Source organism: Eptatretus burgeri, chromosome 11, assembly GCF_056783735.1.
Source record: "Eptatretus burgeri isolate ZD-2024b chromosome 11, Ebu_testis_v1, whole genome shotgun sequence".
NCBI lineage: Eukaryota > Metazoa > Chordata > Myxini > Myxiniformes > Myxinidae > Eptatretus > Eptatretus burgeri.
Window position 1 is genome coordinate 59,361,798 of NC_140971.1, and position 25,166 is coordinate 59,386,963.

The 25,166-nt window shown below is 44.0% G+C and overlaps 1 protein-coding gene across 3 annotated transcripts; it reads right to left on the minus strand.

Moving 5' to 3' along the window:
* On the minus strand, positions 1-25,127 carry TRIB2 (tribbles pseudokinase 2). Of its 3 annotated transcripts, none has more exons than XM_085846645.1 (4): positions 24,809-25,127; positions 23,664-23,983; positions 20,772-21,064; positions 1-2,192 (listed from the first exon to the last, which is right to left on the minus strand). In XM_085846645.1, exons 2-4 carry the CDS (start codon positions 23,955-23,957, stop codon positions 1,709-1,711), a joined length of 1,071 nt encoding a protein of 356 aa, XP_085702771.1. In that variant the 5' UTR covers positions 23,958-23,983; positions 24,809-25,127; the 3' UTR covers positions 1-1,708. The 3 variants fall into 3 exon arrangements, with proteins under 3 accessions (XP_085702771.1, XP_085702769.1, XP_085702770.1); XM_085846643.1 differs by lacking the exon at positions 24,809-25,127 and adding an exon at positions 24,683-24,803; XM_085846644.1 differs by lacking the exon at positions 24,809-25,127 and adding an exon at positions 24,495-24,673.
* Positions 25,128-25,166: the final 39 nt, after the last annotated feature.

A 25,166-nucleotide genomic window follows, 5' to 3' on the forward strand; every position in this document is an offset into this window, starting at 1 on the left:
TTAAAGTTAAAAATGGGTTTTATTGATTATTTGAAGGAGGTACAACGAGTGAGGTATTCGAAAACTAATGCTGTCAAACACGCAAGAGAAAAGTCACTAAACAGTTTGAACGAGACAGCAGGTGGTCACCAAGACAAGCTGTACAAATAAACGTACGCATGGAAACGTAATGCAATATAACAGTCTATTCCTGCTACTTGAGATAAAGCACGAGTTTACAGACTTGCATGCCAGATGCTAACAAGATATTTACACAAGATTATACTATAGTGCTAAATTAGGGATCACAAATCTGCCAGCTTTGACCACAAGTAGGTAGGGGCATAAAGGTTCAGCCCATCAAGAGACAGGTGCTCCAGATGGTGACAAGCTCTTCTTCAATCTTTTCTACCAGAAATTTGGGCACAAATTTTGACGAATCAAGCACCCATGTAGCATGTACAACCCACAGTGGCATTGGCAGGTGGTGCAAGAAAAAGAAAAACCATCAGTGATGTTTGATGACTGACAACCGCACAAATTAGCAAGAGCGGTCAGACACAAAAGAAGTGGGTGGGGGGGGGGGCATAGAAAATGAAAAGATGGAAATTATAAACATGCAGAGTGAGATAACTTTAAATTTTATTGATAAGAACCAATTTGGCTCTTTTATAATGCTGTTCCCAATATATCAGTGGCAAAATCTGTTTAATTTAACCACTGTACACCCACTCCCCCACCGCCCCGCTCCCCCACAAACAATCCACAGCACCAACATCGACCAACTGCGTGCAATCAAAAAAAAAAAGTGAAATGTCACAGGTACGGTGAAAAGTTACATCATCTTCTTCTTCTTCTCATTTTTTTAATAAACGTGATATTAAAAACCATTCACAAAACAATTACTAAAAAGTTATTTTTTGCTCCTTGCAGAAGGAAACCACGTCAGCTACAATGCCTTTGTTTATACATAAACTTCTCAACGAAACAATGATATGCGGTACACCGAAGAGCTTGCAATACCTTGGACATTTTACGTCTTTACTTCAACTGCCAAAAGATCTAACAAAACATTGAAGTGTTGCAGTAATTTGGTTGGAAGGGAGGAGGGGAGTGGGGAGAATTCAAACAGACTTGAAGAGCTCTTCCATTGATGTACACAAAAATAAACGATCGATGAGTCTCAAATTCATGGGAAACAACAATGTGAGTCGCCATCACATAGCCCAAAAGAACAACTCACAACAGGCAAGGGAACACAAACAGCAGGCCATAGTCATGGCAAGTGTCACTGTTATCAAGCAGGTTTCACAGAAACCATCTGCAAGTCAAAGCCTAGAACAGGAAGGAAAACTCATTGGAGATACCCATGAAGTCAAAGCTTGGGACAGCAAGAATTCATGAGATATCCATGTACCGACTCAAGGACTGCAAAGATGCTGGGATATAGAAGCCTGCACCTATGATTCTGACGTTATTGGGGTGCTATCATCAGATGGATCTTTGGCACATGTGTTTTCCACCATGGTGTTGTCAAACCGACAGAGAAAATCAATGGAGGTGATGGGGAGGTAGGAGACATCCACAGACGTTCCTGAATCTTGGAGTTGATAGCTGCTCCAACAAATGCCCTTCTCTTTTGTGGAGTTGGCCTAGTTGTCTGCATGAGAAAATGAATGAATCCTCCACTTGCTTGGTTCCTGTGAAGCACTTTTTTGTCGAATAAACCCTAGCTAAAGAAAGGGTCCTCATCTTCTGTGGGGCTTCCATCAGGCACAAGTTGGTCACCTTGCGACTCCTGAAATACACTGTCACCATTGGGTGTAAGTGTGGAATCTGTCAAGAGCCAGGGGTGGTGCAGAACATCGGCAGCTGACAATCGCTCAGCTGGTTCACGTCTGAGAAGGCTGCGGATGAGGCAACGGGCTCGTGATGACAGTGCCTCGGGTAGGGTGTAGTGGCCTCGGCGAATGCGCACAAAAAGTGCAGACGGTTCCGAGTCGTGAAAAGGGTAGCGCCCAACAAGCATGGTGTAGAGCATAACACCCAGGCTCCAGAGATCGGCAGCGCGGCCCGAATAACAACCGGACAGCCCGCCGGCCATCAGTATCTCCGGGCTGACGTAGGCAGGGCAGCCATGTTTTTCGGACAGGGAATCATCGCCTCCATTGAGAACGCACGCTTCCTCGAGGCCTTCCAGTCGGAGGTGCGTCCTGTAGAACAGCAAGTAAGAGCATTATTAAAGGAACAGATTTTACAACCATTCTACATTGTTCAAATAGTTACAGCTTTTGAAGTTACTGTCCCTCAAGAAGTGCAAAAACACCTTTTGGGGAAGAGGGTAAGGAATAGTTCACTTTGCCCACAATCAAGACATTGGCACATATGATGCCCGATTCAATGAACGTATTTGATGAAGGTAAAAGGTTACTCTGTTTCTGCACAAGCACATGAGGGTTTCTGGAAAGGTCTCTTCAGCACTTCAGACCATTGGACCAGGCCTTGCTGTTATGGCAACATCGACTGGGCTGGTGTACATTTGGCCGACATCTACGATAACCTCCCAATGCCAAGTAGTCCAGGGGATGCACAATCATGTTCCAGTTTGCACAATTACATGTAAATGAGGTATTATAATACAAATCCAGTAGCTGCTTCTATAGGATTGTCACCTCAACCTATGCCAGTCTATCTTATCATTTGTGGTCACCAAATAATAGACCATGGGCCACCGGAGACCCCCATCCCCCCCTGAGGATTTTTGTAGACTATGTTTTTCAGATAGCCTGACTCATGCCCAAGCACAATCCAGTTGTCTGCAAAAAAAAAAGAAAAAAAAAATTCGGTGGTGGGTGTGGTCATGACACGCCCCGCAGGAACCCCACCCCCCATTGTGAAATAAGGAGTTTGGTCTCCATAAATGTCTTCGCTATCCCTTAGGTTAGGACGCTGAAATTTCTCGTACTTTACCATTGGGTCGTCTTAACTGAAAATCTCAAAATTAAATCCAAGATGGCCGCTATAGTGACGTCACAGTGACGTCATTTCCAGGCTGTTTTTAGACCTAATTTTGGAATTTGTCATTTGTGGATGTTTTTTCTTTAAAACTTATGCATAATTTCTGTTGTTCACCAGCTCACTGCCATCATACATGTAGTATTCACAGATTGTTGAATTGATGTTGATGTTCATTAACCTCTGCCATCTTCGAAGATGGATGGAGGTTACTGTTTTCACCCCTTTCTGTTTGTTTGTTTGTTTGTGAACAGTATTACGGAAAAACTCGACGGATTTTGACGAAACTTGGTGGGGGGGGGGGGGTAGGTATGGTCCAAGGATCATGCCATTAATTTTTGGACTTGTTCCCCTCCCCCCCCAAAAATTGTTAGAGAAAATTGTTTTTTTTTTTGCATTCCTACATGTTTTAAGTGATTTCCAACCCCCCCCCCCAAAAAAAATTGTTACCCCCCCCAAAAAGAATTTTTTTTTTGCATTTCTACACATTTTAAGTCATTTCCAACCCCCCCCAAAAAGAATTTTTTTTGCATTTCTACACGTTTTAAGTCATTTCCAACCCCCCCCCCCCCAAAAAAGAGAATTTTTTTTTGCATTTCTACATGTTTTAAGTGATTTCCAACCCCCCAAAAAATTGTTACCCCCCCAAAAAGAGAATTCTTTTTGCATTTCTACATGTTTTAATTGATTTCCAACCCCCCCTCCAAAAAAAAATTGTTAGAGGAAAAAAAATTTTTGCAACTTTTTTTCAACAAAATTTCGATTTCTTTTTTTTGCATTTCTACATGTTTTAAGTGATTTTCAACCCCCCCCCCCCCAAAAAAAAATGTTGGAGAAAAGAACTATAACTCTGTCAGCACTGTTGACATCATATTTAATGAATAAGATATACGGTTCACTTGAGTGACCCAGCAGTATTGGCAGCGGAGGTTTTGCACTCTCCCGAGTGCTCCCCCTCTAGTTGATTTCTGTATTTCAGTTTAGATGAGACTTTTCAATGGCCGACAAGAAGAAAACAGATGAAAAACCCTTGATATTAAAGGCCAGCTCACGGTCTAAAGCCAAACATTCGCATGAAGGCTTATCCTGTATTATACACTATGTGAAACACACCTCAGATAAAAAAGTTAGACCACTTTCAGATGTTAGTTTCTCGAAGATAGAAGAAACAGTGGAACTGCGACAGAAGAGAGCTAATGCCAGTGAAAGGCTTGATGATATTTGTATGGAGGTACCAAAAACTTTCTACAAAAACGTGCACGGAGCGCACAGATGGTGTTACACAAATTTCATGAACACGTCCTGCTTCCTCAAAAGAAAGGGTCCTGCTGAAGACGATGAAGTACCATGTAGCGCCAAGAGACGCAGATCCTCAGAATTGGCTGCAATATTATTTCCTGCGAACAAATGTCTCTTCTGCGACAGATCATGTAAAAAGGCACAGGGGAAGGAAGAGAGGCTTGTGAAGTGTGTTACAAGTAGCGCAGAAGAGTCAATCAAAGCAGCCGCTGAGAAAATGAAAGATGCCAATATATTGGCGAAAGTACAAGATGTTGATTTAATCGCCCGTGAGGCACACTACCATCCGTCATGTCGTAAGCATTATACACGCACAGACGATCGGCATGAAAAAAAAAACTGATGTAGACACTTCTGTCGTGGAACAACAGAATGCTCATGCAGCTGCATTTGAGCATGTCTACCAATATGTTGAGAACAGCATTATCCATGGGGCTAACGTTGAAAGAGTTACAATGCTCAAGGACCGATATTTGCAGTTTATGTTGAGCAATAGCCCCGAATTTTACAATGTCAATTACAAAACTGACAAGATAAAAGCGAAGTTGACAAAGAAATTTGGAAGCAAAATACAGTTTTGGCAACCTAATTACAGGAGTGAACTTGTGTATTCGACGGAAGTTCCAAAAGGTCAGGCCATCGAGTCTGCATTTGAGGTTGCTGCATCCGACCTGAAACGCCTTGAAGAAGCAGCACTACTTCTAAGAAGACTTATTCTTGGCTCCAAAGAAGAATCCACAGAGATGCCTTGGCCACCTTCACAGAGCTTCTTACTTAGTGGAATTATCCACCCACCTACTCAGTTGCAAGATTTTCTCTCCTGGGTGATTACTGGAAAGAAATTTGCAGATGCGTCGATGAAAAGAAGCAGATTGGTTGATTCCTTTGCTGAAGATATTTGCCAAGCTTTGACAAGAGGGCAATGGACAATGCCCAAACACCTTCTTCTGGTTATGACACCAAGGCATTTGACTGGTAGTGCTGAAATAGTCACTCTATTGAATCGATATGGACACTGTGTTTCTTACTCTCGTTTGCTGGAACTGGAAACGGCCATGTGCAAGAGCATAGTGGAGAGAGAAGGCGTTATTCCACCTTCAATTCAGCCAGCGGGAAATGTTGTTCGTCATCTATGCTGGGACAATTTTGACCTGAACGAAGAAACACCTTCGGGTACTGGCACAACACACACGGCCCATGGGATAATGATCCAGGAGGTTCTTGTAGATGCTTGCAGGAACCCCTCTTGCATTCAAGTTCCCGTTCTCAAGAACAAGCAGCGCTCAGTGGTTTACAATCCTCAAGAGATAGAGCCATGTTTTGTCAATACCAAGACTGAACCATCCCCTGTAGTATCCATCAGGGATGCCCCACAAACAGACACAGAAACTAGGGCCCAATGGTCTGATACAGTGTGGGTATTTTGCAGGGCACTGCTGCAGAACACGACCCAGATGATACCTGGATGGGCTGGTTGGGTAACCATGACAGCGAAGAGCAAAGATGACAAGGATGTGTTATCCACAGTTGACTACATGGCTCCTGTGAATGCCCCGGTTACTGAGAATGCCACTGTCCAACACCTCCTGAAACTTTCCCAGGCAGCATCCAGAGAAGTGGGCCAGCACTACACAATCGTGACGTTTGATCTGGCGGTGGCAAAAAAAGCATATGCTCTTGTATGGCAGAATAACCGTTTGTTTGAAGACTTAATTGTCAGGATGGGTGTTTTTCACATTACCTGTGCATATCTTGGTGCTCTTGGAAAACGGCTTCAGTCCAGTGGCTTTGAGGAAATGGTAGTGGAAGCTGGAATCTGCGCCACTGGGTCCATTAACAAAGTAATGTCCGGTAAACATTACAACAGAGCATTGCGTGTTCACAGGCTAACACTTGAAGCCTTAGAGCGTCTGTTGTTGAGGCCTTTCGAGAAAGAGGGGCAGATTATTGGAGACGAAACAAGAGGCCTCCTGCAACGCTTATCACTCATTCCAAGTAAGGAGAATCTATCGGAAACTCTGGCTAACAATAGCTGCACACGGCTGCTGATGCTCTACAACAGTTTCAAGGAAAAGGTTCACAAGGGAGAAATGGGGAAAACCACTCAGTTTTGGTTGGATTATATGGATAAAGTATGGCTGGTCTTGATGTTTCTCAGAGCAACCAAAGAGAACAATTTGGATCTTCATCTGTGGTGTCTGCAAAACCTGTGTCGCATGTTTTTCAGCTATGACCGACCAAATTATGCAAGATATACAACGGTATACATGCTGACTCTCCTAAACCTCCCCAGTTCCCATCCTGGAGCTCAAGAGCTTTTGCGGTTCAATGGATTCAGTGTGAACAGATCCGAGGTACAGTCATCGAGAAATGCAGTTGATATTACCATTGAACAAACCATCAATCGACATGCAAAATCTCACGGGGAATTATTGGATTCAGCAGAAACTATTCTGCTTACTACAGATGGTGTATGACAAGACACTCATGGGCAGGTTATGTCCAAGCCACCATGGAACCGACAGGAATGGAGAGTCAAGGATGTTCAACACACAAGGATATAAGGACCTCAGAAATACTCCGCAGTGAAACCGATGTTTGCAAGGTTGTTGATGCCATCACAAGCTTCATTAACCGTTTTGATGTAGAGGATAAAGATGTCCTCTATTATCTGTCATCAGGAGTACCAGCTCCACCCGAAGTTGAGCAGGATCTATCAGCGGACAATCGTGGGAAGATATTACACGAAGCATTTGTAAAAGAAAGGCTAATCAAGAAAGAAAAGAGTTTCCACAAACCAATCAAGAAACAGAAACTCAAAACATTTGCGTCACTAGCAAAGTCAGTTAAAGTTACAGGGACAGACAAAAAACTAAGAATGTTGTTGCACAACGGAATGTGTTTGGCCAATTGATATTGCTGGCTCTTAAATACAACATAAGCATGGAAAAGGTCCTCAGTTATCCATTGGGGCCCATTCCATGGGCTCTAGCAACAGCTACAGGATCCTCAACGAAAACAGACAAGGCCAAGCTAATGCATACCCTGGAAGGACATGTTAACTTGTCACAGCGACCGACCAACGAAAGGATGAGTTACATAATCGATGGAAATGCCCTACTACAGACACAAGTTTCCATCCCAGAAACATTTGGTGAGCTAGCTGAAAGTTTGTTCGCACAACTTCCTAAAGTACGACGGATAGACTTCGTGACTGATACTTACAGAGACATGTCGATCAAAGAAGCAGAGAGAGAATACAGAGGAGCATCGTCAATGCACTTAATCAAGAGTCCGCTTACGAAGATCCCACGTGACTGGAAGAAGTTTCTGCGTAACTCAAAGAATAACACACAACTTACCAAACTGCTTCTGCTGGAATGGAAAACGCCAAAGTATTCTGCAAAACTGGTCGAAAGAAGAATCCTGTTTGTCTGTCAGAGAGACTGCACATCCATCACAAGCTCAGATGGTAAAACTACTGAATCAGAAGATGTGGAGGAGCTACATTCGACTCAAGAGGAAGCAGACACAAGGATGATTCTGCACTGCCTACATGTGGCTTCACATTCCTCATCTGAGTCCACAATTGTAATTAGATCACCAGACACAGATGTATTCTAGTTGCTGCTGAAATTTACGCAAGATATTCAACAGCGAGTGTTATTTGACACAGGAGTCGGCAACAAACGACGGATGATTGACGTTCATCGTGTAATCGCAGAAGCTGGAAAAGATATCTGTTCAGCACTACCAGCGTTGCATGCATTTTCTGGGTGTGACACGAGTTCATTCGTACGAAAGGGGAAGCTGCTTCCTTTGAAGACTCTTAAAGATCATCCGGATTTCTTGGCTACGTTCCTCTCATTAGGAAGTTCACCTGATGCGAGTGATACTCTTTATCAGACGTTAGAGCACTTCACATGTTTGTTGTACAGGAAGACGTCAACATCATCTGATATTAACAAGCTACGTACCGAGCAGTTCTTGAAGAGGTTCAAGCCAAAATCTGGATCATTGTTGACCAGTTACAATGGAGTTGACTTGAGCATACGACCTCCATGCCGGGCATCACTGCGGATGCACATACAGAGGGCTAATTACAAAGCACTGGTCTGGTGCAGGGCAGACCAGGCTATGCCAGATGTACCAACGCCAGATGGGCACGGTTGGTGCATAGTAGATGGCGAATTGGATTTCCAGTGGACGGAGGGAGATTTGTACGATGAACCGGAAGAGGACCTTCCAGAAGTTGAGAGTTTTGAAGATGTCATTTTTGAAGATAGAGGAATAATTTTCCATGTTTGCCTTCGTGCTAGTCCGTTATTATATAGCCAGTACATTGGAACTTATAGAGAACACTGCCACGAGTTTCACCACATGAACGGTTGTTAGTTGCTAGACTCTACTGTACCATTTGCAAATATACCAATGTCACAAGTTTAAACTTGTTCTTGATAGCTTTAGAGAACCTGGACAACATATATATTGGTGGATTTATTGTTTATCAAGATATGCTTCAATAATCCTTGATGTTTGTCCACTAATGTTGAGATTTGCTAATTGGAAACGAATATTGGCACAAGCAAAATAAAACGTATCATTTCAATTTGATTTCAGTTCAATTTATAGCGATGGTTAATTAATAATATGACAAGTGATTGATATTCATATCTGTGTGATAATGAGAGCATCTGAATTAATTCTGCTTAGTAATAATCAACATGTCGGAGATGATTGGAGAAAAATGCTCAAAAATATCATTTTCTGTCATGACGTCACTATGACGTCATTGATCTTTGGGTCAATTAAATTTTCTCCATGTTTTTATAAAGAACAGCTTTTCTAAATACAGCAAGGTGAAATTCAGCAGGATTCACTCAAAAGTACACAAGAAAATAACAAAATCTCACCCCACCCCCCATTCCTACAATTATCAAAATTGCGTCAGCAAGGTACAGTTAACATAGCCTATACCTTTATTCCACCAAAATTCTGCTTGCAGACAAGCATATTTCAAAAAGACATATAACAGGCTATTCAAAAATGATAGTCTGCAAAAATTCCCGGGGGGGGGGGATGGTTTTGACTATTGGCCCATGGTCTATAACAAGAAGGGCCTTTCTAGCACACCATTATGGCTTTGGAAGCCATCATGATGCAGTTGGAGTAAATGGCTCGATCTTGTCTCCTGGGATTTGTCAACAAGCGAAGCTCTGGTATTCCGCAAACCTATCGTTGCGAATACAGCGCCCCAAATTAAGTCGGAGATAGCACGTCTCCTAGTTCCCCCAACCCACCCCTGTTCGACCTCATACAAAAATAAACAAACACAATTAAAAGGAATTGTGCTGCAAGGTATGGTTTTGTGGAGAGGTCAGGTGAGGAACTATTAAAGGATTTAAAACATCGAGACAATGCAAGTCGACAAACCTTATGCCTTTTCAGCCAAAATTGAGAGTTGCTCCATTGGTGTTCAAACAGAAATTTCTGGAATGATCAAAAGGAAAAAAAAAAAAAAAGAGAAGCAGGGTCCAGCAGAAAGTAATTTCATTCTGGAAAGATATGTGACCAACGTAGAATATGGCCCTGTGCAGCAAGCAACCAAATTTGGGAGTCCTGGTTACCAACAGCATCACAAACCAAATGACTTTCCTCATTTGCTTATTTGACCTCCTCAACAGCTGATGTGACAAAAGAGGAAACATATGGTGGGGTGTTAAAAAACAATTTCTACGAACAATACTCACAATTAGTCCAAGACAAGCCAATGTTAAAAAAAAAAAAAAAATATATATATATATATATATATATATATATATATATATATATATATATATATATATATATATATATATATATATATAATCAAGAATGAAATACAGTACAGCAAGGTCTCGATTTATGCGTGTTTATCATCTGTGGATTTAGAGTTATGCGGTTAACATATTTCCACCAAAATTCGATATAGGCGGGAAAAATTCAGTTATGAGGTTCATGCAGATCGAGATTTACAAAGATAAATGTGGTCTTCCACCCACCCTGAACCCCCTGCCCCAAATGTGCTCGCCTGAAAGAAACTTGGCGCACCTTTAGGTTCACAAGTATTCGTTATGTGTGGCCATTTTGAGGTACACAACCAAAAGTACGATCGAAACCAAACTTTTATACCAAACACTCGGCATTTTCACCCATCGCTTTGCTGATGGACATGTTGTTAGGGTTGGGCACACATCGACTTTTTCTCTGTTGTCCCGTTGAAAGGAGTGTTTTTTTATGGCCATTTTTCACGCTGATCACGAATCCGTTGAAATTTTTGACCAAGGATGATGTCTTAGGTTGGTAAAATGCAAAAAATCAAAATGGCCACCAAATTTACCCACTTTTCAGGTAAAATTTGATAATTATGGCTTACTAGGGCATGTAATAATATTACTTTTTAATATTATTACTATAATAATATTACATTACTGTCTTACTAAGACATCATCCAAGGTCAAAAATTTCAACGGATTTGTGATCAGCGTGAAAAATGGCCATAAAAAAACTTTTAACGGGACAACAGAGAAAAAGTCGATGTGTACCCAACCCTAATATTACTTGCCCTAGTAAGCCATAATTATCAAATTTTACCTGAAAAGTGGGTAAATTTGGCATCCATTTTGAATTCTTGCATTTTACCAACCTAAGACATCATCCTATCTCAAAAAGTTCAACGGATTCGTGATCAGCGTGAAATTTGGCCATAAAAAACACTCCTTTCAAAAAACGTATGGTTGTATTCCCAACCCTAATGTTGTACTTCAAATGTTCTGCTCTATTCACCCTATAATTTGCCCGAGGTAATCTTCCATCTGCTTGAAAGGCAGCTAACATCACCTGTGTTCTTCTTCATCTTCTTAATGGCCATAATTATACCCACGTTCTTGTAGGGTTGGCCGGGGAGAAGTTTGACAAGTCTTTCACGAGTCGGATGGCCAGACCTGACGTTCGACTAAGGTTAGGGCAGGAATTTGCAATTTTGCCAGGGTGCCGGCTATTGCTCACCGACTCTTCATGAAGGACACCATGGGATCTTTAACATCCACCAATTAATGCCAGCAGATGGGACGCCCATTTAATGATAATACACAACTGCCAGTGAATGACGAGGATGACCGTTTGTAGCTGGGTCGAGATTCAAACGCAAGCTAGATAGCTTTGAGGTGAGAGTGTGTACCTTTAGGCCATCCTGCCTTCAATCTTCATAAGCCAACTTTGCTTTGAAGGTTTTGGAGTCGCCACTGAAACCTGAATCCTACCCAGGTTCCTCCTGATGACTCCATCTTTGCTCTTTACTTCAGGTTCCTTCTTGGTCTTCCATTTCATTATGTTTGTACCATATCCTGATGCTGTGTGGATTGTGCTTCGCTGCTGACAGACCTCTGGTAGCATGTACATGTTGCTGTGTTTGGGTCTGGGGAGTAACTGCTGAAATCTATGTCCGGGTTCTTCCCAACATCTTTGTTCTTTATTGCTTTCACACTTCTTTCTCATTTTAAAAAGTAATTACCTTTTTTTCTTTTTTATCATTCTCTTAATGGCTTTTTCTTATCCTTCATCTCATTTACCCTCTTTTCCTCTCATTTGTTATCTTTCTCTCTAAGGCAGTGGTTCCCAAACTTTATTGTCCATGACCCAAAATTTGAAATCACATTTGCCTCGCAACCCAAATGATACTGGTACCTAGTGTAACTATGATAAAAATTGTCAGAGAAAATGCTTTTGACATGAAACCCCCCCCTCAAAAACTGAGATTTTGAGGGGGGGGGGGTGAGGTTTCAAGTTTGGGTCACGACCCTGGGTTTGGGAACCCCTGCTCTAAGGAGAAGTGAATTATTGCAGAAATTTTTCTGTAAGGCTCACTTGGCTGCACCTGGATGGGTTTGAGGGTCGGGGAGTAGCGGCTGAAACCCGAATCCTATCCAGGTTCCTCCTGATGACTCCATCTTTGCTCTTTACTTCTTTAGGTTCCTTCTTGGTCTTCAGTTTCATTATATACAGTGCACACAAAAAAAATTACTTCCGCTTTGCTAACGAACTCGCCTTCTTTTTCTTGGACTGCTGTGAACATTTTAGAAATTTGTCTTAATCCAGCCCCCAAGCATGAAATAAAAAGCAGGCACCATGAAAGTCAAATTTAGAAGGGGCACTTGTGAGCGGGATGGGGGCAATAACCAGGAGTCGGGAGAGGGAGGAGAGAGTGGAGGGGAGGGGTGAAGTGGGGAGGGGATCCCAGTGCAAATGGACCCAGATATGCAAAAAAGAAATTTGTTTCAGATATACGTCACACTACACTCCTCCACAGCCTCTATATATGCATCGTTGATAGAGATTTCAAGGCTGCAAGAAAAACAAAAATGGAAGATCGTAGAGGAGGCATTAGTACTTTGGAAAGTAATTTTCATACCTATTTTAGGTATTCTACATATTTTCAGGGAGCAGGGGCATGACATCAGAAGGGCAGAGGCCTTTTTTCAAAGGGCAGAGAGCATTCCAAGGATGGGTCGGTGCATCCACCCCTTGGATTGATCCTAGCTACTCTGTAATGTCACAAGGACAGCAAAACAAACAAACAAGTTTTGCTCATCTCCATACATAGCACAGACATCAAAGAAACAAACTACTGAAACACATTCTACAAAATCTCATATGTGTGGCAACCACAGGAATTTTATTGTAAGCTTGTATTACTTTGATCTGTGCTCGCAGTAGTCTAAAGTTAACAAGACAACCTTTCACAATAAAGAGCCATGCTATGGCATATAGATTACAGTAGATATAATGATCTATAGTAAAGTTGATCTGGATGCAGACATACAAAACACATGCATATCCATGCGCACGCACGCACACACCTCCCCAGTCTGAGAACGGGGGAGTATAAGTGTATATTTTGCACGTATTTTACTAAAAAAAAAAAAAAATGATGTTTGGTTATGCATGTTGTGCATGTTTAACTGTGTTGTTGTTCTTCTTCTTGTATAAAGCAAGGCATTACTATATTTTCCATCCTCCATTTTCAAACTGGACCTGGAAGTACAATTAAGACATATTTAAGTCATGTGAGACTTGGGCTGACAGGATGGCCGAGAGATACTCACATTTGCCATTGAGCTGTCTGGTCTGGCTTTGAATCCTGAACAAGCTATAAACAGTCATCCTGGCATTCCACAGATATCCCTCAACCTTCAGACAGGAAGGCTGCAGACTCTTCCCTCTCTACAGATCTTGCCAAAATAAAAAGCTGGTCAAACACTTGGAATAAGTCTTTCAATCCTAACAAATCTCACACTCTCACTATCTCTCTCCAAAAGAACCATCGAGCAAACCCTCCATTTACTTTCTTAACAATTCTCTTGAGGAAGTTCAGTCACTCATACTCCTGGGTTTCACTATCAGCCATGATCTTTCTTGGGAAAACCACATTTCAAAGTTGGTCTCCAAAGCCAGCCACCAACTCGGCATCCTCCATCATATAAAGTCCTTCCTTGACACATCTGAACTCCTGTCCATCTACAAGGCCTTTATAGATAGCTTGATGGAGTACTGCTCTCCCCTCTGTGCTGGCTCCCCTGCCTCACACCTTGCTCAGCTTGACACTGTGGAAACCAAAGCCTTCAAGATTATTCGAATCTTCCATGATGAAGCTGAGTCTATGGGCTTATCACTTCGCCACTGCAGATAGGTCAGTGGGATCTCTGTCTTCTAACTCCTCCTTCTGGTCTTACACAATCTGCTCTTTCAGTGCTTTGACACTCCCCATCTGCACCCCCACCCCCAGATTTCCGCAGGGCACGCACAGTCCACCATTAATCCACTTCCGTATAAACTATCTAAATCCAGGATCACTGCTTAACTCCACTCATTTGTTCTTCTTTTCTCCCACCTGTGGAACCAACTTCCACATTCGCTTCAATCTCATTCTTCCCTCCAGGTCTTCAAGACAGCTGTTCACCACCATCTTAGGTGGTCCCCAATCCAAATCCATGATCTTTTCTACCCTCGTAAACTACTCCCCCCCCCTCCCCCCACCCCAACACTTTCTCCTTCGAAATTTCCAGTTTTCCCTCCTGCGAGTTTCCTTCTATCCATCTTGGCCACCCTATGCATACTCTCCTGCTCCTCATTCCTCCCCACACCCATTGTTTATCTGCCTCTATCTTGGCCTTCACCTCTGCTGTTGGTGTTTCTCCCCTCTCTCAACTCTTCCTTTTGTACTGATCCGTTCAGTGTATCAATTCTCACTCTTCCACAAGCCTCAGCTATGTATATATTAAAACAAAAGTGGCGCCTCGTCTGCTGGCATTACTCGACAGACGTTAAAGTTCCCACAGTGTCCTTTGTGAAGAGTCAGCGAGCTATCGCCGGCACCATGGCCAAATTACAAATTCCTGCCAAAACCAGCAGAGGGCATTGCATCAGTGGCGTAGCCGTACCCTCAGCCAATTATGCAACTCCGCAGCCTTGTGCTGCTTACAAAGAAGATTTGAGGCTTGGTAAACTGGGCTCTAATTTCCACCCATGATAGCTTTGCTTCAACATCATGCAGAAAAATACTACTAATTACACCGATGACAACTTCACGTGTGCAAGGCCTGGATTCAAAATGAAGGTCTCACTGTAAGCGGTCTACATTTTGATGCACATTCGTAGTTTTTACAAGCATCAAGTTTTATGAGTTCCTTTACAAGAAACTTCAACACAAGAGGAGGCCATTAGGTCCATCAAGCCTGCACAATGGTTGCCAACCTATGGTTATTTGTCCATGCTCTTTTAAAATGCTGAGCATCAAGCATCAAGCAGGTACCATTTTTGTAGTACTCTATTTGGTACGACTCGGCAGTGGTTTGAACCGCTGACCTCGCAGACTCAGAGTGGATGCACCAACCAACCATTCTGGCACCACAAAGTAAAAAAGAGAAAAGGGAAAAGTTCCAAGGTATTCCACAAAGATGAGTGGTAAAACAGAACGTTTCCTTCCCTTCATCACCACCATATATTCTTTTGAAATGCCCTCAATTGCAAAATCTCTGATCTCATTTCACGCAACACTTCCACAAACAATTCATGAGAAGCAATAGCAGGCACTATTTGCTGTAGTGTAAAGTTGGGGGACACTGGGTACTTGAAGTCATCCTTCACAATTATGGCAAAATTTGGAGGGAGAGGGAGGGAGGGGAATAGAAATGCAGGAAGCTATGTCGGGTGCTTTACTGTAGCACCGCTCATCCACCGAGAGAACGGATTGTTCCTCAGACGCATTGCTGACAAGCACAAGCTGAGTTGCACTGAGCAATAACACTACAAAATCTGCATGCAACGGCATCAGCCTTTGGTGGGAAAAAAAAATTACGCAGTCATGGATAAGATGAGGTTGGAATCCTGATGTTGTCATCTCAGAAGCTCAGGGAATGAAGGATGTGACTCAGCTGCATCTTCTTGTTAAATAGCACATCTCGTCCTTGGCAAGTCTGGAGGATGATCAAGCGTGAGTAGCATTTTTCCCCATCTCAAGTCTTGAAGTAACGACCAGCTGAAAAATGACCCTTCTGCGGGGGCGCTGTATCACCTTACTTTTTCCGACTTCGTTGGCAGCAGTGATGCCTAATGCTTTCCTGGACATTTTGTGCCTCATCAAAAAGCTCGGCTGGAAAGGCACTTTCCGTTCCCTTTATATAATTTCCATTCTGTGAAGTGAATGCCAATTACAGATAAAATTAATGCGAATATGGTTCTTCCTCAAGTGCAAAGATTCAGAACCCTCGATCCCTCCCTGCCTTCCTCAGCTGACATAAGCACAACACAGACATGCACATGTGCTAGGAATGTGATGGTAATGGTGTTATGTATACCATTTCCATGGCTATAAAAGCTCAGGTAATGGTGCGTAAAAGAGTACAACACAATAGCATCCATCGTTCCCTGCATCTCAATTGATGTCAAACTGTAGAACAAAATATCTCATTCCAGAGGGCACAGGGTAACAATTTGTCATAACGTCTGTCACTTAGCTGGTCCTTATACAAGCTCCTGTCAGGGGCTATCACTTCGTTATGAAGGGGAGGATTGGAAATAGTGGTAGAGTGGGACAGAGTACAGATCGGGTAGGAATAGTAGTGTGTGGCAATTGGGTAGGATAAACCTATCAAAACCTCTGGAGGAAAGGGGATGGTGGGGGAGAGGAGGGAGGGAAGGGATTAGCAAATGATAAGTTTCATCACCTGGAATTTTACAAATGCTGTGGAAATCAAAAGGCATTAGCACGTCATCAGAACGAGCTTCCATGAAGGGGGGTTGGGGAGGACAGGATTAAAAAAAAAAACTGGGAATGGGCCTTGGAGTAAGAGGAAGGGGAAATTGGGAGTAATATGTAGGGGAAATAGGATTCATTGGGGAGGGGGATTCTAGAGATTTCAAGGTAGAGGTGTGCATCAACGTCACATAGTTTTGAACCCGACATGTGTGCATAGCTTCATACAAGTGCAACTGATCGATCATGTGTACTATCAACTGATTTTCAGAATTAAACGGAGGAACATGCACTTGGGGCTATCAGGCCTGCCTTGTTGCCATAGCAAACTTTAGACAATGGAAGTCTATACCCTATATTAGCACTTGCCATCTAAACACGGATAGTGACGACCGAATGGTAAACAATCAGATGGTTCTCATCAAGGTGGGTTAGAAATGTCTGAGCAAACTGAATCATTTCAAAGGGGTCGGCTCAAACTACTTTGATTTCTTCAAGTACGTACTATCCCATGGACACAGCATGATTCAAATGCAAGACATGTGGAATGTCAAACACCCAAACAATCCACCAGAGCTGCAATTAATAACAGCAATAATTCCAAAAATGCATACAATTGCCGCATCAGATGGGATTAAAGAAAGAAACAAACTCCCTCTTCTGCCAAAAAAAGAGAAGAAATAAAAATAAACATATCGAAGGTCGTTGAGATTATAAGCAACACTTGATCGGAATATGGACGATAACCGAGAAACAAAGACAAACGCAATGATCTCATGAGTGCTAAAATGGCACAAACAGAGCGAATCCTCAAAGGCACAACAACAAATCTGAGATTTCATTTCCTTGGCTCGGCTTCAGTGAGGGGGAAAAAAAAGAAGAATAAATGAATGAGAAAAAAAAACTGGCTGGCAAGTCACGAATAATAACGATCCCTGCTCCCTTTATTCCCTCCGTCATGTCAAGAGAACTGGCCATGATTGCACTGCACGGAAACCTTTCCATGACCAACGAATGAGGCCTTTTGCCCATCATGCGCCGCTCGCTGCAGCCTTCAACGGGGCTTTGTGCGAGAAAGGGCGCAGCATCGACAGCAAATCCTTCAATCACAAAGCTTTATCAACCAAAGCAACCGCAGAAGCCGCAGCCTGCTGCAACCGCCGTTACGACTTCCTGTCCGTGCTGAGAGGACGTTTGTGTGCATTGATGGGCTGACAGAGATGGAGAAGCTACCCTCTTAGGAAGTGAAGCAGTCGGACCGAGATGTATATCGTTCTCCTGCGAAGAAGGGCACATTCTGACAGCAAAAGACCTTTCGCAAAGAGAAGGAGCAAGATCATTTTTTCCTCACATCTCAAAAGCACGTGTCAATATATTTGACGCATGCCCCATCCCTGATATCCCCTAACCCCATCTTCTTCTGTTATTCTCTGCAATGCTTCAAACTTCAATTACAACCTTGCACTCAATTGTTGATCTAATCTACCATTTCACTCCACGTCCCCTCTTATCGCCTCGCTCGGACACTCGGCTTCCAAATTATTTAATTTACCTTTTCTCTTAATCTCTTGACCTCCCTCCATCCATACCAAAGATGGTACAATGCTATTTCGTGTCGAATACTGCAAACCCACATTGCGGTTGAAATGAGTGTGAAGCATGAAATCACAACACGTGGAATGAGAAGGAATTGTAGAATGTATAAAGCTAGCAGGTGAACTATACGGGTTTTAATCACATGAATCTACACGCAAAGCCAACACACAAATGGGAAGGACGTTTTCCTTGATGCATCACAATTGAATAACACACCTACCCAGCGAGCACCCGTACCATGGCACACGTGGTGTAACACACGGGAAAGGCACACTGCCTGACCGCACCGAAAAGGTCATCAGTTTCCACTCTGGCCATCTGTCAAAGCGATTTTGCCAGGCTCCAGTGAACACAGTGTACTCTGGCTCACATTTTCCATTGCTAGGTGAGCAAACCTGGTATAGTATGCTGTGGGACCGGGCATCACAGGCAGCGAGCCGGTCATCAGACAAGGATGTGAAATGTCCGGATGCAGTTAATAAATAAATGAAAATAAAAACAAAAACAGTATTCATCTCAGAGCCAGTCCAATCAATTTTTCCACCCATTTAATCCCACTACTACTTACACACACCTTTCCCAGAGTTTTGCAATCTGCTTCATCTCCCCGATTCACCCCCCCCCAACTTAATTTCCTTCACATACCCTCTTCCCAAGATTGCAAAAATGGCAGGATGTTAAAAAAAAATGAGGCAAAATAGTTTGCATTCAGCAAAAGTATTTCTCACACCAAAACGTGAAACTAAGTTAATGACCATCTCCATGCAAAGTATGAAGGCACAGTGGGGTGTGGTGAGGCAGTGAGGCAGGAGGGGGGTGGGTGGGGTGGTGAGAGTTGGGGAGATGGGTATGGGTCGATCAATAATATAAAATTTGAATTTTTTTCAAAGAGGGAAATGTAGGTAATTTTGCAGTTAATTTCCCCTTCAAGAGACTTTCGTGTCAGACAGTTTACAATGAGGGAAATCCTCAACAGCTGGATATGTACAGCACTGGGAAAAAGTGTCAAATTAAAAAACAACTTTTGTTATCATACAGGTCACCATAGATATGCTACGTCACTTAAAGTTCACAACACCATGATGGCAGCAATGAAAGGCCGACTAAGACCAGGTGAAACACCAAGATTGATCAATAACAGCAGGTGAAAGGGATATTGCCCACATGAGTGGGGTGCAACATTTGTACTCGGAAACGACCTTTACGCCCACTAAATTGGCAACTGTACGTGGCTGGCAAAGATGGCTTCCGGTTGCACACTTCCATAGCCTTGACATTTGACTAATGGTGGTCCAATGCTAACTGGTTTGTTGATGTTCACCCAGAAAAGTTAATTAATGTCACCAGTTTTATTTTTGAGCTCCGATGAAGGGCCAATGTTCGAAATGTCAGCCGCACCACACTTCCCACGGTGGATAACATGCTATTATCGGCTTTCAGTTGATAAAACCCATCGTTTTTAACTTTTTGGAAAACGCACACTTATGAGGGCCTTCACGACGACAAGTATTCCGTAATTCTCGATCTCCAATAATAAGACATTATCCGAATAATATAAAGCACTGAGCATAATAACAGAGCAGTGGGCGAACCATAATAACAGAGCAGTAGGCTTCCGGCTGCAGCCGTTATCAAGCCAACGCGCTGTTACCAATGTAGCAGTCACAAAATTGGACTCGTTTTCCCCGCTGAGCATGAAGAACAAAAAATTGAGGACATAATCAGATGTGCCTTGCATGGGGAGAATGTTTCAAAGAATTATTTCGAAATAAGTCTGCAATCCACATACAATATTTGTCCTGTAATGGAGGCAAACATTGTTCCTGCTGCTCCACACATAATATACATAACAGGCTCAAACGTCAAGCTCGTAAAATTAGTTCCAAGTTCCTTTTTAAACTATCAAAGCATTGGAAGGAAGATATCACATATGTATCAAGGGGGAAAAAAAAAAGAAAAAGGAAGGCAGATAGGAAAATAAATAGAAGAGATTTCAATAACAAGGTTAGAAGCATCTCTATTGCTAAGCCTGGTGTTGGATTAGTGGTTAGGGTGGGGCTTGGGATCCTCGGGTCCTGAGTTCAATCCCCGTTGGGCCGCTGAATTAATACACCAGGAGGTTGACTCAACCTGTCATCCTTCCGAGGTCGACAAAATGAGTACCAGTACACTGTTAAGGGGGACACTGCATCAGCGGCATAGCTGCGTCCCAACCAATGATGCAACCAGCAGCCACAGGCTGCACTCGATAGAGATCGATCTCCGTTGCTTGCCTTCCTACCCCAGCGCCACCATTGCCTAATCGAAAAGGCATCCTCCGGTGATGCACACAATGTTGCTTTATCACTAATCAGTCACTTCGTAATGTGTAATCACTAATGGCTTTCATGCATCAGCAGAGGAAAAGAAAACCAAACAAACTGAAAGAAGCAAACAGCTATTTGGCCATGTTGATAAATCCAATAAGGGCAAAAAGAGCCAACCAAAAATAGGTAGGTTGTTATGCAAGACCGGTGATGTCATGTGACCGAGAATATCCTTTTTGACAATCTGACATGGAAAACCAAATGCTATCTGCGAGTCTCCTCACCTCTCCTCATCGCAGAAGACGAACTTGCGTAGCTTAAGGTCACGCAAAACCACGCCATGGCCGTGGCAGTGTGCTACCGCAGCTGCGGCCTGCCGGAACAGACGTGCGGCTTCGAGCTCGGGCAGGCGCTTGCATGCACGCACGTACGAATGAAGGTCTCCATAGCCACGTTCGAGGAAGACATATGCGTGCGCTTCGCCCAGCAACACCTCAGAGACACGTGCCACGCTCTCGTGTGCTGGTAATCGGAAGTAGGCCTTCAGGACTTCCTGGTATCCTACCATGTCCAATACCTGTACATATCCATTGGGGAAGGGGGGGGAAGAGGAATGATAGAGGAAGAGGGCAATAAGGTAACAATAGTGAGGATGACAGAAGAAAAAATGAAAGGTGGAGAGGAAGGAAGCGGATACACGAAAGGCAAAATTGGAAAAGATGGAGAGACCCAGACAAGGCAACTTATTTTGATACCGTGATTTCTTCACGTGGAATCAAGGCACTGCCCTTGGTGCAAAAACACAGCTAGTTGGTAAAACCCAAAGGAGTCCAAATCAATTGTCAGAAGTTTTTTTATTTTTCCGTTCATTTATGAAAGGAAAATGTGATAACCTTGATGGGAAAACAACAAAAGACTTGTTTATTTATCTTTTGAGTCAGCAGAAAGTTTGACTAAACATACACCGATGCACCTGGCTGAAGACACCACAATTGGCAGTGAGTTAGAGCCAATAATTGAAAAGGAACAAAGAAAGAGCGTACATTGAGCAGGCAACACAACTGCACTGCAAAACAATGCCTTGCTCAGGAGAGTCGATGGACCCTTGTGAAAAACTCATTCATCAGCAAAACCCCACAAGTGGCGAGTCCATTGACAGGAAACGAAGCAGAGTGCAGAGCTGGCATGCGGTTCATTTTCAAGTTTCCTATCCAGCTCACCTCGTCGATACATCCTGAGTCGGGGCAACACCCGACAGGCCACAAAGATACCAAGTTAACAAATCGACACACCACACCCGACAAATATACGATGAGGAGCTCGGCTCACTGCAGAATGAAATAAAAGACGGACAAGCCGTTTTCCAAATCATCATCTTTTGTCACAAATTTGTTGGAACATGCCCAATTGGCATCACAAAGAGCCATTCCCAGGCGATCAAAACTCTTCCTCAGCGTCATTATCGCAAGGATCTCGATGAACCAGATCTACTAGTATGTTGTTTAAGCAAATTTTTTTTTTTTACAGCACAATATGCAACTCGACACAACCACCAATGACGCTCAATGCAATCCCAACAGCATCTCCCCCACTAAGGAGTTCTCAATATTTCTCATGCATTTGGAAAGGTTCGTCTCTACGCCTCTAGCTGATTTTTGCCGATAAAGGGGCCGAGACACATGGCATACAAATGCAGCAAGAACACTCCTACAAGACTTGGGCCTCATTTTGATTATCACTTAACCATCACAAATACAATGGAATATAAAAAAAGACAAAGTGAAAGGTCACAGTTCTCAGGACACCAAGTTCTTCCTACCTATTCAATGGAAAGTCATCTAACGGTGCCATTTGTGGTGGGGATGGGGAAGAATTTTTGTTCAGCAACAGAAGCGGAAATGAATAGTTGCAAAGAGTTCTTTCAGACAGCTGCCCTGGTTACAATCAACAATGAAAAAAAAGAAAGAAAGAAACCTTTTAAACCTTCTTTCCCTCCCCCCCAACGCCACCAAACCCAACCCGGCAAGGTCAGCCGCATGGCCCATGGCTAGGTTTTGTGAGAGCAATGCAAGTCAACGCGTCGTCGTCTGCAGTCGAATCCACGGGCAGCTGCATACCAGGCATTGGAACAATGTCGTCACGTCAGGAGGGCTTCACGTGGTTCGTTTCGTCTACCATTCACACGTCGGACCAGGCACCTGCGATCAGGCAGGCCCCCTGTCGAAAACCACCCTGCCGGTTCTCCGTTTGCAATGCCTAAATTGGGAAGCTCTTTGTTTAGAAAGCACATGGTCAAAAAAAAAAAAAAAAAAAAGGAGAAAAATGTATCGCCCTGCAAATTCACAATGCTGCTTCTGTAGGGGGAGGCCATCTTCACAACGTTACCTCTTTGTTGTTTATCAATTATTTTCCTTCCTAAAACAGCTTACGGCTCGATAAAATATTCAACTTACAATCAAAGGCATACTTGAACAGGAAGGGAAGGCAAGATTCTCAAGAGAAATTCCATATCTGCCGGAGGCTGCCAAGGATTCTAGGCTCTGGGCCAAGTTACCATCAGGCAAATAATGTCGGTCACAAAGGAACATATTTTCAAGGGAGGTATTATCTCATGCTTCTCGAAGTGATATCCCAGCAAGAACAAAATGCGTGTAAAACAAGGCAAGCGCAAAAGCGCATGGCAACAAAAGAAAAAAAAAAAAAAAACGAAGTAATAATTCCGAAGGCGAGATGTCAAGTCGATGAAAAGCTGAACCGTCTCCCTGAAATGCAAACATTCGGAGCAGCAGCTTGTAGCCAAATACGGGGAGGACCGCGAGGAATAAAGGGGGCATTTGGGGGTTGTAAAGTTTTTGAACACCGGGAAATATTTCCTTTTTAGCAAGAAGGGGCTCCAAACACGTGGCTTGCTTCTTGAAGTGCGATATTGCCACAGCACACGCAACAAACAGGATACCAAGATTGGTTGGATCACGGTCTCGGGTGCAACACCCTTTTCAAGCTTAGAAAACAACGGACACCGTCATCGAAGTTGGGGTTTTTCGTGTCGGAAATGGGAAATGGTTGAGGGGAGGGGGAGTGTTAGATCAAAGGCCTAAGAACCTACCCCTCCCTCACAAACTTCCAAGCTGCATAACATGCCAGCCGACGTTTGAAAGCACGCTTGCACTGCTCACCTTGCACACCATCTCACGGCCGGTGTGCACGTGCAGTGCTCGGAGCACGCCGTCCGTTCCGAGCGGCTCGAGCAGCAGGTAGTCCGCCAGGCGAGCGGGGCACACGGGAGAGCCGGGAGCCCTGGGGGGCGTGCACGGCGAAGTCGGACTACCCGGCCCGGGGCTCAGCACGGAGGGCTCGGACAGGCGACGGCTGCTTGGGGAAGGCTCGTCTGCCTCGCCGTGAGCCTTGTGCCGAGATCCTGATCTGACGCCGATCGCAATGGGCAGCGAGCGACGTACGTTGGTCCCCATGTTCGACCCAAGGGGGTCTTGGATACCTAGTGCGAGAGAGGATGGGTGAGGCCAGTATCCCTGTGACGTTGTTTTTTTTTTTTTTAATAAAAACGCTGAGACGCATTCCAAATGCGCTGGCCTGAGATGACCCCTCCATCGAATGCTATTGTTACCGAAAAATGAAATGTCATTTCAGGCAAACAAATGTGTGCGGACCCTCAAAGCAGGTCTCAGGTGAATCAAGGAAACAGAAGCAGCCATAACGATTATATCATGAAGAAACATGATTGTGTGTATTATGCAAAAAAAAAACACAAACGCGCACACACACACACGCACACACACACACGCACACACGCACACACGCACACACGCACACACGCACACGCACACACACACGCACACACGCACACACGCACACACACACACGCACACACACACGCACACACGCACACACGCGCACACACGCACGCACGCACGCACGCACACACACACACACACACACACACACACACACACACACACACACACACACACACACACACACACACACACCACGTGGTAAGCGTCTGATCGATGAGGGAGAGAACATCGGACGATCAAAAATCTTTTCTAACACCACAAGTCCGCGCTATTAATCGACCATCACTGTCCCTGTCGCAATTCAATAAGACTTTACACCGACACGTCAGCAAGAAGGCGCTTCAAGTGCAACAACTCCAGCGTCGCTCAAAGGAACGGACTTAGCAGGTCGGACAAGGAGCTTCGTTCGGCTGCAGCGACAAAGTGCATCATGGTGGGAGTGAAGCGGCGGGTGACAAGACCCGATGAAAAGGGCGCCGTGCAAAATGGGCCGCGTGCAATATCACCTCAGGGAGGGACGGACGTGCACGTCACTCGGAGAGTCTCCTCAGCAAGTTGGTCGTCGTGTCGCGAGACAAAAGGCTTCTTCAGCGCAGATTCTCTTCTGTCGCTCGCACCCTTCTTCTTCTTCTTCTTCTTCTTTGAATCTCGGTTCGTCCGCTAGCCGAGTCGCGCAAGGACACGAGACGGGACACGGCGGACGGAAATCGGCCACTCAGTATTCGAGGCGGCGATTTGTACGTTTGCGCGTCGCTCCTCCGTTTCGCTAGCTCCCACTCCGTCCGTCTTCGACCTCCATCCTCCGGCACAGCGCGGCGTGCGCGCTTACCGAATCACGTACACATGACGCACGTACGTAACTCC

Excerpts from the sequence above, each read along its gene's own strand:
- TRIB2 (XM_085846643.1), bottom strand. The coding sequence starts at position 24,734 with ATGATGCACTTTGTCGCTGCAGCCGAACGAAGCTCCTTGTCCGACCTG. Across the intron at positions 23,984-24,682 it reads CTCCTTGTCCGACCTGCTAA|GTATCCAAGACCCCCTTGGG; the intron begins GTCCGTTCCTTT and ends CTCTCGCACTAG. Across the intron at positions 2,193-20,771 it reads GTCTTCTGCGATGAGGAGAG|GACGCACCTCCGACTGGAAG; the intron begins GTGAGGAGACTC and ends GCTGTTCTACAG.